The 12,245-nt window shown below is 36.6% G+C and overlaps 1 protein-coding gene across 1 annotated transcript in view; it reads left to right on the top strand.

The window, feature by feature from the left end:
- The window catches only part of HYDIN (HYDIN, axonemal central pair apparatus protein), a 330,325-nt gene that overhangs the window by 99,614 nt on the left and 218,466 nt on the right, over positions 1–12,245 (top strand). The window contains exon 9 of the mRNA XM_023756097.1: positions 8,867–9,068. Coding sequence (XP_023611865.1) covers positions 8,867–9,068 — 202 coding nt within the window. The remainder of the gene's footprint in view (positions 1–8,866; positions 9,069–12,245) is intronic.

Below are 12,245 nucleotides of genomic sequence, written 5' to 3' on the forward strand. Positions count from 1 at the left end.
TTCTCCTTTTTTATTCCTAAAAAGAATCTTTAAGATTCTTGTTCTTTCTTCCTTAAATGATTGAAAATTTCATTATTCAAGCTATTTGACTTAAAGCTTTTAAGAAAGTATTCAATTTCTCAGTAGACATAGATCTAAGATTTTCTATTTTGTTCTTGTATAATTTTTGGTAAACTTTTTTTCAAGCCTTTTTTCTAAGAAAATAAGCGGCCTTCCCAAGGTCACATAACTAGTCAGAAGAACAGTTAGAACCCAGACTCTCACTGCCGTGCAGTGAGCTTCCCCCCATAGTGATCATCTCCCCAGCCTCTCATATTACTACATTTGCATTTTTACTCCCATAATCCATTGACTTTGAAATGCAGCTGCATTCTCCCAGTGGCCCTCGGTCTAGATTTTATGTAAGTATTTGGATTGGTACCATATTTACATTTATCATCCTGCGCTAAAGAAAATGAGTATTTGTGTATTAAAAGTTAGTCATCCGTGGAGAAGTTGATTTCCATACCCTGAGGTTCTGGTGTCAACTTGGTTTCCTGAATAAAGTCATTTTCTAAAGATTGCAGACAGAGGTGAACTATCTTGTAGCAATTTTCCTTACATGAAATAAACAGCTGATAAGAATATGCTTTCATCTTTATTACGGGTTATTAATGACCAGAACCTAAAACCAAGCTTTCATTAGTGAAAAACATAATGACTGCTTAAACACAATTAATCAGGCAGCTCCTCCAAGCTGCCATGATCATTGGCTTCTCATCTCCCTAAATAAGCATCCGATGGAACACTCTGCAGCTGTTTGAAATAGGGATTAATCTGAGGGGGGAAGTTTAGCCTGGGCTTTTCTTCATACCTTCTCCAACAATGTTCCAGAAGGAGGAGCTTTGGTACTCCTTGAGGGGGAAGTACTCAATCACATTGTAAAAAATATATATATTTTTATTGATTTCAGAGAGAAAGGGAGAGGGAGAGAGAAGAGAGAAACATCAATGAGAGAATCATTGATTGGCTGTCTTCTGCATGCTCCCTACTGGGGATGGAGCCTGCAACCTGTGCATGTGCCCTGACTGGGAATCGAACCCTGACCTCTCAGTTCATACATAGGTCAGTACTCAACCACTAAGCCAAACCGGACGGGCCACATTTCTAAAACAGTTGTGTTTCTGCCCTTCAGTTGTTGGTCCCCCACTGGATATGTTCTTGGTTAAATGCAGCCAGGAGAGTTTGCTTTTTCAACAACCAGAGTTTGACCAGTGTTCTAGCAATTAAGGAGATTGAGTATTAAATTTCACCAGTGACTAATATGATATTCCTTAACGTTTTCCCGAACCAGAACTCTCCTTCCTTTCTTGTGTTTGCCCTTCTGTAGTGGAATCAAGTTTGTTTAGGCAATTGATTTTACCCTAGAAATGATTTAGTTACCTTTTCATTATAGTCTAAAACTGAGAAAGAACTGAAGCAACTTTCTGCCTTTGACAAAGAAATCCTCCAGAAAAGGTTAAGACTACAAACACTGAAGACTACAATGGTAACAACAAAATAAAACAAAACAAAACAATAATGAATGAACTAGTTCTATCATTTCAATAAAACTGAGATGTGAAAAGATTATTTGACCATTACGAGATGGCTTAAGTTGATTGCTTAAGTTTTGCATTTTTTCAACTGGGCATTGAGAGGCATTGAACCCAAGGGTTCAAGGTGATACTAGTATTCAGGACAGGCTTTAGAAAGGGACATTCTTATTGAACCTTTGGTTGCTTGGATGAGCCCTAGAAGTAGGAGCACAGCCGTGTGCTTTCCTCAGTGCCCAGTGAGGTTGCTGTCACCGTAGAGGTGACATTAAGCGCTAGCGTCATCAGGATATAGAGCTAATGCACTTATTCAGCATTTTAAAAGGTACTGTGTCTCTTACTGAAGAGGAGATATTTCAATTCAGGAGTTGGCAAGTAGGCTTTTACCCTAGAGGTGTGATGATGTATTATTAAATGTATGCGCAGTAATAATATTAGTACTTCACAGGACAGCTTTATGGTCATTTACATATTTTACTCTAGTGAACCATAAAGAAATTCTTTTTTTCTCCTTCTAAAAGCCAATAAAGGAATACCAAAATATAAAATAGTAAGGGAGAGTGATTTGATATCTTGCAGTTGAAGCTGCTAAAAAGTACATATCTGAATATACTTATACAGACTTACCTGCATGAACTTTGTTTCGATTATGTGATTATTATAAACGTGCGCTTTGTACTTTGGAAATCTAACAAAACATAGCTATTGCAAAAGAAGCAAATGTTTTAACATGGCTTGGAGGCAATGAAAATATCACTCGATCTAGTTTTATTTTTCTTTGGTTCTTATTCTATAGCTTAGGATAGGGAATAGCAGAAGTTAGGACACACAGACAGGAATTGTTTAGGGAAGTGGAATGAACATTCTATAAATTACACAGGACATAAAAACTCTCAAGTCATTCAGTGCTAGTATTTAAAGGGACATTAGAGGACATCTCTTTAACTCCCTTCATTGTAGAGATCAGTAAACTGAGGCCCAGAGACATTCAATGATCATATAGTATCTAAGTAAAGCTGGAACTTGAACCCAGGCCTTTGACACCATCTCAGACCAGCGCCCTTTCTATAACCCCACACTGCCTTCCATGCAGATTGCAAATGCTGATTTTGGCATTGCCACTGGTGTGCTGGGTGAGCTCAGTCCAGTTCCCTGATTTGTTTCTTAAATCCTTCAAAGCACTTCCAAAGAAGTTTGATTCAGCAATTCCCTTGATTTGGTGAATTTGACCCTGCTGTGACCAAGAGATGAGAAATACTCCATCCACCAACTTGTTAGTTTTCTAGAGCAGCGATTTTCAACACTGATGTGCCACAAGAATTTTTAAAACGTGCAGTACCTGACTACTCAGTCATGGGCACTGACCTCTTTTCCCTTAGATTGTCACATTTTAAAAAATGACAGCAGCCAACACAACAATAACCATTTGGTGTGAATGAATCAAAATTCTATTTTTTTTGTCAGATCGGCAAAAAAAATATATATTTTTTGTAATGCCACAGAATTTTGGTAATTAGTTTATGTGTGCCGTGAGATGAAAGAGGTTGAAAATCGCTGCCCTCGAGAATCTAGGGCTCCACTCATATATTTTTAAAACTATCCTCGGCTGTCTGAAAGTACTGAGACCGCAGTATGAAATGTATTGTGTGTATCGCTGGCTTCACCTTTTTTGGTAAAATTAGTTTTGTTCATATTTGTTTCTACTAGATTGATAGCGGCAGAACTGGCAAGAGGTAATGAGACCTTCCACAAAATATACCTTTACAAGGACAGAGTAAATGATGGTGGCTAATCTCATCTACAATAATTGCACTATTCAACCCCAGAAACCCAAAAAGAAACACTGTGGGAACAGGCACTCAAGGACACAGAAGCACTGAGGCACAGCCACCTTATCCATTCTTGTAGGCCTCACACCGCCATCCTGTCATTCTTCTCCGTAGCTGGGGGCTGGGGGCCCCTTCTAAGGTTGTCTTCAGGAAAGTGGGTATAAAAACGAAGTATTCCAATACCTTGTGGATCTGATGACTTTTGGAAGATAGTGGTGAAAAAAATGATGATCAGTTCATTCTTGAAAAGGATATAGTTGCTCTTGCTGTATTTCTGGGCAGGAACAGTTTTGCAGTGAGCAACTCCAATGGATGACATTGGTCTCTCTGACCCCCTAGATCTGTGTGAAATAAGTAAACCCTTGAATATTTTCTTGGATTTTAAAAAATATTTGTCTTTATTGTTGAAAGTATTATAGATGTTCTCCTTTTCTCCCGCATTGACTCCTTCTACCCCACTCCTGCCCCCTCCCAGGCCTTTTAACCAATGAAATACAGGGTGGGCAAAAGTAGGTTTACAGTTTTGAGTACATGAAACATAGAATTTATTCTTGTATTATTATTTATTCTTGTATTAGATATGTTTCCATATGAATAACTGTAAGCCTACTTTCCCCCTCCTCTTTATTTCAAATAACCACAAAAGCACAGACATGATATAATCAACAACCATTATGTTTAACATATCTCAACATTTTGCTATGCGCATTTCTTTCGGATGGTTATGAGATGGTATTTTATACTTCTCTAGTTACTAGTGCTATCTAGAAGCTTCACAATTTTCCTGAGGCTCTATAATCCATTTTTACATTAAAATATTGGATAAGTAATGTATTCATATATTCAGAAATTAAAGAAATATATTTAAAAGTGTATGTTGAAAGGTGTTACTTCCCACCCTATCTCATTCATCCCACCTTGCTCTTATTTTATTGGTTTCTTGCATATCTTCCCAGTGTTTTTTACAAATAGATGCAAACGTGAATGCACACTTATCTTCCCCACTTATACAAAACAACATACTGTATCAATTGTTCTGAACCTTGTTTTTTCTACTTAATAATATGTCCTGGGGATCTTCCCATAGCACGGTGCACTTTTCCATACCTGCACAGCATTCCACCTTCAGGTGTAGCACAGATTATTTCACTGGCCTTCTACTGATGGCTGTACTTGGGCTATTTCCACTCTGTTGTTATTAAGAACAATGCTGTATTGAATACCATCGATCTTGTTCTGACTTGTCCATAGGATAAATTCCTAAAAGTGGGCCAGAGGATGCATAGTTTGTTTGTTTGTTTTTTTCAATATATTCCATTGATCTCCTACAGAGAGGAAGGGAGGAGAATGATGGAGAGTTAGAAACATCGATGAGAGAGAAACATCGATTCAGCTGCCTCCTGCACACTCCCTACTGGGGATGTGCCCGCAACCAAGGCACATGCCCCTGACCGGAATTGAACCTGGGACCCCTCAGTCCGCAGGCGGACGCTCCATCCACTGAGCCAAACAGGTCAGGGTGGATTCATAGTTTTATAATTTTGATAGATATTTAGATCTGTGTCACCAAATAGACTCCATGAAGAATGGTACCATCATGCATTCCTCCAACAGTGTGTGAGGGTGCCATTTCCCCTTAGCCTTGACAACAAATTATGTTCTCAAATTTTTGTTTTGTTTTGCCAGTCTGATGGGGGAAATGGTATAGAAATACAGCTCTTCTGTATTTCTCTTATTGTGAGCGAAGTTGCGCATCTGTTAGTACATATAGGGGACCTTTGTATTTCATTTTTCACAATTCCATTCTTCTATTGGATTTTCTTGTTGATTTCCAAGAGCTATTTATATATTTAGAGATCTAATACCTTTGTCTCAGACACAGTTGCAAATATTTTACCCAGTTCTTCTTTTACTTTTGCGAATGAACATTTGTGCCATACAAAATTTCTTTTGTCATTTGTATGTAGTCACTTTTCTAATCTTTTTTAAGAGGAACGTTGATTTTGAGTCAAAGTTAGAAAACTTTCCCTCTACAGTTATCAAAAAGTTTCCTATACTTTTATGGTTTCATACTAAACATTGAAATATTTTATTAATTTGGCTTTCATTCTGATGTTGTTTTCATATGGTTGCTAAGTTGTCCCAATAGCACTTTTTTAAAAACAAAATTCATCATTAAGCCAATGATTGGAGATGCTGTCTTTATAATATAATACATTCCAATATACATCTGGCTCTGTTTTGACTTTTTATTCCATTCCACCCATTGGTCTGTCTCTTCATGCTGTGTTACTGAGGCTTTATACTATATTTTAATTCTGTCAGTTCTTATTTTATTGAGTTATTAAAATAAAAATGTGTTTTGAATTTTATTAGATTCTTCAGCATCAGTGGAGATTATATAATTTTTCTCCTTAGATCTATTGCATGTTAATAGACATTTTAATAGTGAGCCATCTTTGCATTCCTGAAACAAACTCCATTTGGTTGCACAATATCATTCTTAATAATTTTTTAATTGATGATTTTACATTGATATTCAGAAGTGTAACCAGTTTATATATTGGCCCCATTGTTTTATCTTTGTCAAGTTATAAGAACAATGTTATGCTGAAAATTTAATGTTGGAAATGAAGAATTAATTGTGTTAGTTTAATAACAGAATTGATACAACAGAAGACAGCATTAGTGAGCCTGAATACAGGTCAATATAAACTACCCATACTGAATTACAGAGAGAAGCAAAGAAGAATGAGGGGGAAAAGAACAGAAAGCAAAGGCTATGTAGATATGAGACACAGGCAAAAAGTCACCATATATGTGATCAGAGAGGAAGAAATTGAGAAAAAGATGAAATGAAAAATATTTTAAGAGATAGTGGCTGTGAATTTTCCAAAAATGATGAATGACATTAATCCAAGGTTCACAAAGCTCAGAAAACTCTTGGTAGTACAAATACTGCTGAACACTGAAGCAAAGAGAGTATAAAAATAGTTAGAGAAAAAATACACCCATCTTAAAAGGCACACTAATAATACTGATTGATGGCAAACTTTACACCTGAAATTATGGAAGTCAGAAGACAGTAAAATGTCATTACTCAAGAGCTGGAAGGAAAAAAATTAACTTAGAATTCTTTATACATTGAAAATATCCTTAAAAAGTGAAGACAAAACAGACATTTTTAGACAAAAATATGCTGAAAATTATAGCATTTTTGTTGGCATTGTTTCTCCTTATCATATTGAAGAAACTATTTCATTGTTTTTTAGTTTCCATTGAAAAGTTAGCTGTAATTCTAACCATGGGTCCTTTGAAGGTAACATCTTTTTCCCCCTCTGCCTACTTTTAGGATTTCTTCTTTGTCTTTGATTTTCTTTAGTTTCACTGCAATTTACTTATGTATGAATTTCTTTTAATTTATTCTACTTGTCATTCATTGAGCTTTTTGAATTGTGAACTGATGTGTTTAATCAATCCTAGAAAACTCTTAACCATCATTTCTTGAAATATTTTCTTTGCTTCATTATCTTTTTCCTCTCCCAAGTTTCCAGTTAAACACTTTACACCATCTCACTTCATCTGCCTAGGCTTTTACCCATTCATTGTGTATTTTCCGTATAGTTTTATTTCTTCTTATTGCCTTTTGTATTTTCTGAACCATCTTTTATTTCACTAATTTTTTAATAAAATTAACAAAATTCTCTTAGGTATATTCTTAGAGTTTTTAAATTTTAGGTTATTTTTTTTCTATGAGAGAGCCAAAAATGTGGCTCTTTTTCAAATTCTCTAGATTTTAAAAATTTCCTACTCCTTACATATAGTTAAGCTCATCCTTTTTTTCTTTAAATCACTAAGCATAGTTGGTCTATAGTCTACATATTATGATTCTACTGTCTGATTCTTTGTGGATCTGTTTCTGTTTTTCTTGTATCTTCAGGTTCTAACTTATGTTTTTTTTGTTTTGTTTTGTTTTTAACATGTCCTGTTATGTTTGGCTATGCTTTTGTGTATTGTTGTTGTTTTTGTAATGTTGAAAATTTTGAAACTTTGGGTGCAAGTACCTTTCTCTAAAAAGAAACGAGTTTTTTTTTTTTTGTTTGTTTGTTTGTTTTTTGAGGGCAAAGCTATTCCATGACCACGAAATTTAATGCTTGAAGTTTTCTGCAAAACATAAATTCCAGTATAATATTTAACTCTGAACGAGGGCTACCCTCATCTTGAGTGTACAGTTCTTTGAGGATTGAGGTTCAGCTTATTGTGGGAAGGATGGTTTTTTTTTTTCATCTTAAGTTTCCCCTTTCATAGACTTTGATTTCTATCTGTCCTGCCCTCACAAGGATGGTAGCTCAAAATTGCCAAGAGTAGCATGTCCTCATGTCAAAACTTTTTTCCATGCTCATTTATCTCTTTGGGTCCTGTTTTTCTTTAATTTTGACCCAGTGGTTCCCTCCCATCATGATTGCTCTGAAGTGCCTGTAAAAAGATGTTTATTCATATTTTGTTCAGATATTTAAGTTATTTTATCAGGAAATATACATTTAAAATTGTTGTCAATTTACTAACTAACTGCTTGGTTCATACAATTGTGAATGGAACAAAAATGTTTGCTAAAAAATGAAGTGCAAATGATTATGCTTTCTGGATGCTCATTAAAGCTTTAGCAGTACAGATCAACAGGACATTCATAGTACCTACGTATTTTCCTTTCTCTGCACTCCCCGTGATATTACAGAGGGCAGCTAGAGTACAGTGTGTAGGTTTGTGTCTTCTGGGAAGTGGGGCCCTCATGTATACACCTGGAATTAAGGCAATGGGTGCTTCTTAAATGAAGTCTGGGATAAATTACTATGTTGAATGAAGGTGTTCTTAACATTAAAAGAATTTTAAATTATAAACATAGCTTTTGTCTCTCTATGTAGTGTGTGCATGTGTGTTTCATTTTTGTTTTAGTTTAATTGCTGTTGTTTAGGGATGTGGCTTCTCTTAAATAGTCTGTTTTCTATTAATGAAGTTATTGAATCTCCTTCCTGATCCCCTTTGATTTGGACTTAGATCCTCTCATGCTGAGCAGCTCTTCCCAGATATACTTGGTACAATTACTTTAAGAATCAGAAATCCAGCTCATGTTTGAGATGGAGATGAGGCCTTGATTATAAGTCTAGAACTCAGTTGACCTCATGGTTGGGCTGTAGGATTTAAAACTGTCACAAAGAAGAAAAAGTCTTGTAGCAACTACCACAGCAATTCATATTAAGCAAGATTTGATTCTTTATAATTGCACCAAATATAATTGAAGTTTACTAATCATATCTGACCTCTGGATTGATAGGGGGAAAAAATGAAATGTGTAATGCTTGTGCAATATTCCCTAACTTCACCGTGGTGGGGAGGGGGGGAGGTTAGCCTAGTAAAATCATTCTAGAACAAATCTCAAAATGTGTTTACTTTGTTAATTTCTAGGTGAAAAAATGTTTGTATCTCTGTATGGAGCTGCCGTAGACATGAATATAAGACTGGACAAGAATTCTTTGATCATTGAGAAAACCTACATATCTCTGGCCAATCAGAGAACTATAACTATTTACAATCGCAGTAACATCATTGCCCATTTCCAATGGAAGATATTTGCTACCCAGGAAGAGGAAGATAAAGAAAAGTATAGGTTTGTAAGAAAAATCACCTAGGTGCTGTAATTTGGGGAAACACAAAGCTCAGTTATTATGAAAAATCAGTGACTTTCATGGTAACTTTTTAACCAATTCAACAATGTCAAATTTTTATAACTTGTTTCTAGTATACAATGCTCATTTTTTCATTGAAAGAACTTGAGTTGAACTATGTGGAACACAATGTTGTCCATTATCAGTTAATCTTAACCTGGTTATAATTTATCAGTAGCCAAACTACTGGATTTTGAAGACCAAATATATAATTCTTCACTGTTTCCTCAAATCTAATCTATACATCTGTATTTCATTTCATAGCCCTAATCAGATTGAGTAAGTATCATAGGGTTTCTAAAAATAATCTCTTTTGGGTTGGGATCAATGTGGAATTTTTTTTTCAGTGAAAAGGTATTTCCAGAAAATAGGAAGAATGAGGAAGAAGAAGGGCTTAGATATAACAGCTTTTATAGTCCCAGTTTTAGTAGCATTGCTGAATCCCTGCTAACCATATAATTTAATAATGTTTCTTGTTGGTATCTTTAATTTCTGCTTTTTAAAGTGATACTTTAGGCAGTAGAGAAAGTTAATAAAATAGAAAACCTAACTATTTTAACTAATCTCTTCACTATTAAATTTTGAATATTTCTTTTTCCTGAATCTACCCTTGCCTCTTTTAAACTCCTTTCATCCTCCCCAAATTAGCACCTTTGCTGCTTTCATTTGGATTTATTCAGCCTTTTTTATTTGCTTCTCCAATTTCATTAAAGATTAGCCCTGGGAAGCTTCAAAGCTTTGTTTAAAACCAAGTTAGTATGTGATAAAAATAAAAGTCTTAGGTCCATGGAAACCAGACAGAAATCCCCCACTGTGCTGCCCCTAATTGAATCAGAAGGAGCTGTGACAATGACAGGACACAGAGGAACCAGCAGCTTCACTATTCAGGCAGGGAGCTTTAATCACTGGATTGCCACTGTGTCATCTTGAAAAAGTGAGAAAAGAAAAGCCTTTCCTGCCTAAAAACTTTCATTGCTTCATGGTATAGAAACACCAGAAGTTGAGAAAGGCAAGAGGAAACTGGTCATCCACTGCTTCATTGGTCCTGATTCCCCAGCTGATGTGTGTACCATCAATCAGAATGGTCCAAGCAGGTTTAAAGATAAGATGCGAGAGCAAGTACAATCAAAGGAATAGTAGTCAATGTAGTGTTTACATAACCTGCTTGTCCTGTAGGCATAATCACTTGGGGAGAATGAATATACACTATCAGAGGGGAAGCCAGCTTTCAATTCAACTATGCCTATGTGTTTGATTATATGTATGGGATATAGTTGATGCCAAGTCTATGTCCAAAAAATATTTAAGGATGTTGATTTCAACGGGGAAACTCAAGAAGAATTCAAACCAATTGCTATCAGAGATGCTAAGATACAGAGTATATAATTTCAACCATGTGTGGATGGATATTTCTTTTCTCTCCCCACCCTGCCTCCCCATTCTACCTTCCCTGACACTCACACCCTTATCTCTTTAATATTATCCTTGAGTCTTATTCCTTTTCTCTTATATTATCTTTCTTTCACTACCTCTCTTGCTCTTTCTATTAGTGCATCTAGCAATTTTTCTGTAGCGAGGGCATCATATGGGATAACATTTTCATAACCATGGTTAGAAACCTAATTTTATTATCTAGGATCATGCCCTTCCCTTAAACAATGAACTTGAAAAGTGGCATCAGATGGCTAATAAGAATACTTCCATTTTCACTTTGGATGACACATAGCAACATAACTCATGTTTCTCCAAACTGAGTTGGTTGATTTAAGTGAAGGGTTTATTGAATATGCCATTCCTTACCCTCTTCCCCTCTCTCCTAGGGCCAGATGCCTGGGACATGAAGGAAAATTGATTTAAAGGGGGAAATGGGCCATTTATGCCTAATACCTTATTTGACCAGGTTGTCTCTCCTCTCTCATCCCTCTCTTGTTCCTTAATACATCCCTGAGCATGCCACAACTTATATTATTAGTCATGGATTCTTATTTGGGACATAAGTAGCTATGAGATGCCCATCCTCCAGGAAAAAAAAAGGCAATTACAGAGAGGTTTTTTGTTTACTGAACATTTAGTTCCCATCTCTGGATAGTTTCCCCTCTGTAGGTGGCAGTGCTCTTGCCGTGAGTAAGAGCCCTTCTCCTCTAAGTCACAAATCCTCAAGTTGTATCTCAAGCCACACAGCAGTGTGAGATAAAGCAGAATGTTCTCTGGTAGCTTGCTTTGGTCAGAGGTTTGCTCATCCCTGAGAAGCAGCAGTCAGATCTTTAGCTAATGGTATAAACCTCCGCATGACCTCCCCAACGAGGCCAGTGTAGGTATCCCCAGAATAATCCTCCTCGTGTTTGACTCTCCTGCTCCTGGTGATGAGCAATCTGCCCCTGTTCTTCCTTCAGCAGCCTCTGTAGTTAGAAATGTAGAGAGGAAGGTCGACTTTGGTCCTGAACTTGGGACAGAGGATCTATTCTAAACGGTCTCATCTATACTGTGAGCTTAGACTAAAGTTTCCCTTTGCAGCATCCCAAGGACCTACGATTTAAAATGTCAGTGTAGATTTTTAAGTGAGACTCAGGAGTCTGCCCACTGCTTTCCAACTCTAACATGGCTTAAACCTTGTCCTAAGGCATTCATCTCATAGGAGCTGGAAGTTGCTCAGTGGTCACATCGAGATTGCCAATTGCTTTAACCAGTACCCTCAAGACCCCATTCCAGCCATCGTGGTTTCTTGGCCACTACATCTTGCTGATCTCCCAGTGGAGGAATTTCAGCCCTCCTCAAGAGTAGGATGCCCTATTCCTTTCTGGAAGTTACCATTTTCATTCTAGGAAGGATGACTTCCTTCCTCTCCACATACCTCAGCATGTTGGTACCAACCATAGGACATGTGTCCAGATTTGGGATCATGGACTAATCCTAGGCTCCAGATTCTAACGAAGATGTCACTCCCCCTAGGAAGAAATTCTGGACTTTGAGTTTTTTCTCCCCACTTTTATTTAAACCTTCAGAATGAGACACAGAGGGCATAAAAATTGCCTTTTGGGTCTTTGTCTTTTTGATGTTTTTCTGGGACTTGTAGAGAAATTAATCTCTTCAGAAAGGGAAGCAGCATTCATCCCACCTTA

Source organism: Myotis lucifugus, unplaced genomic scaffold, assembly GCF_000147115.1.
Source record: "Myotis lucifugus unplaced genomic scaffold, Myoluc2.0 scaffold_88, whole genome shotgun sequence".
Taxonomy (NCBI): Eukaryota; Metazoa; Chordata; class Mammalia; order Chiroptera; family Vespertilionidae; genus Myotis; species Myotis lucifugus.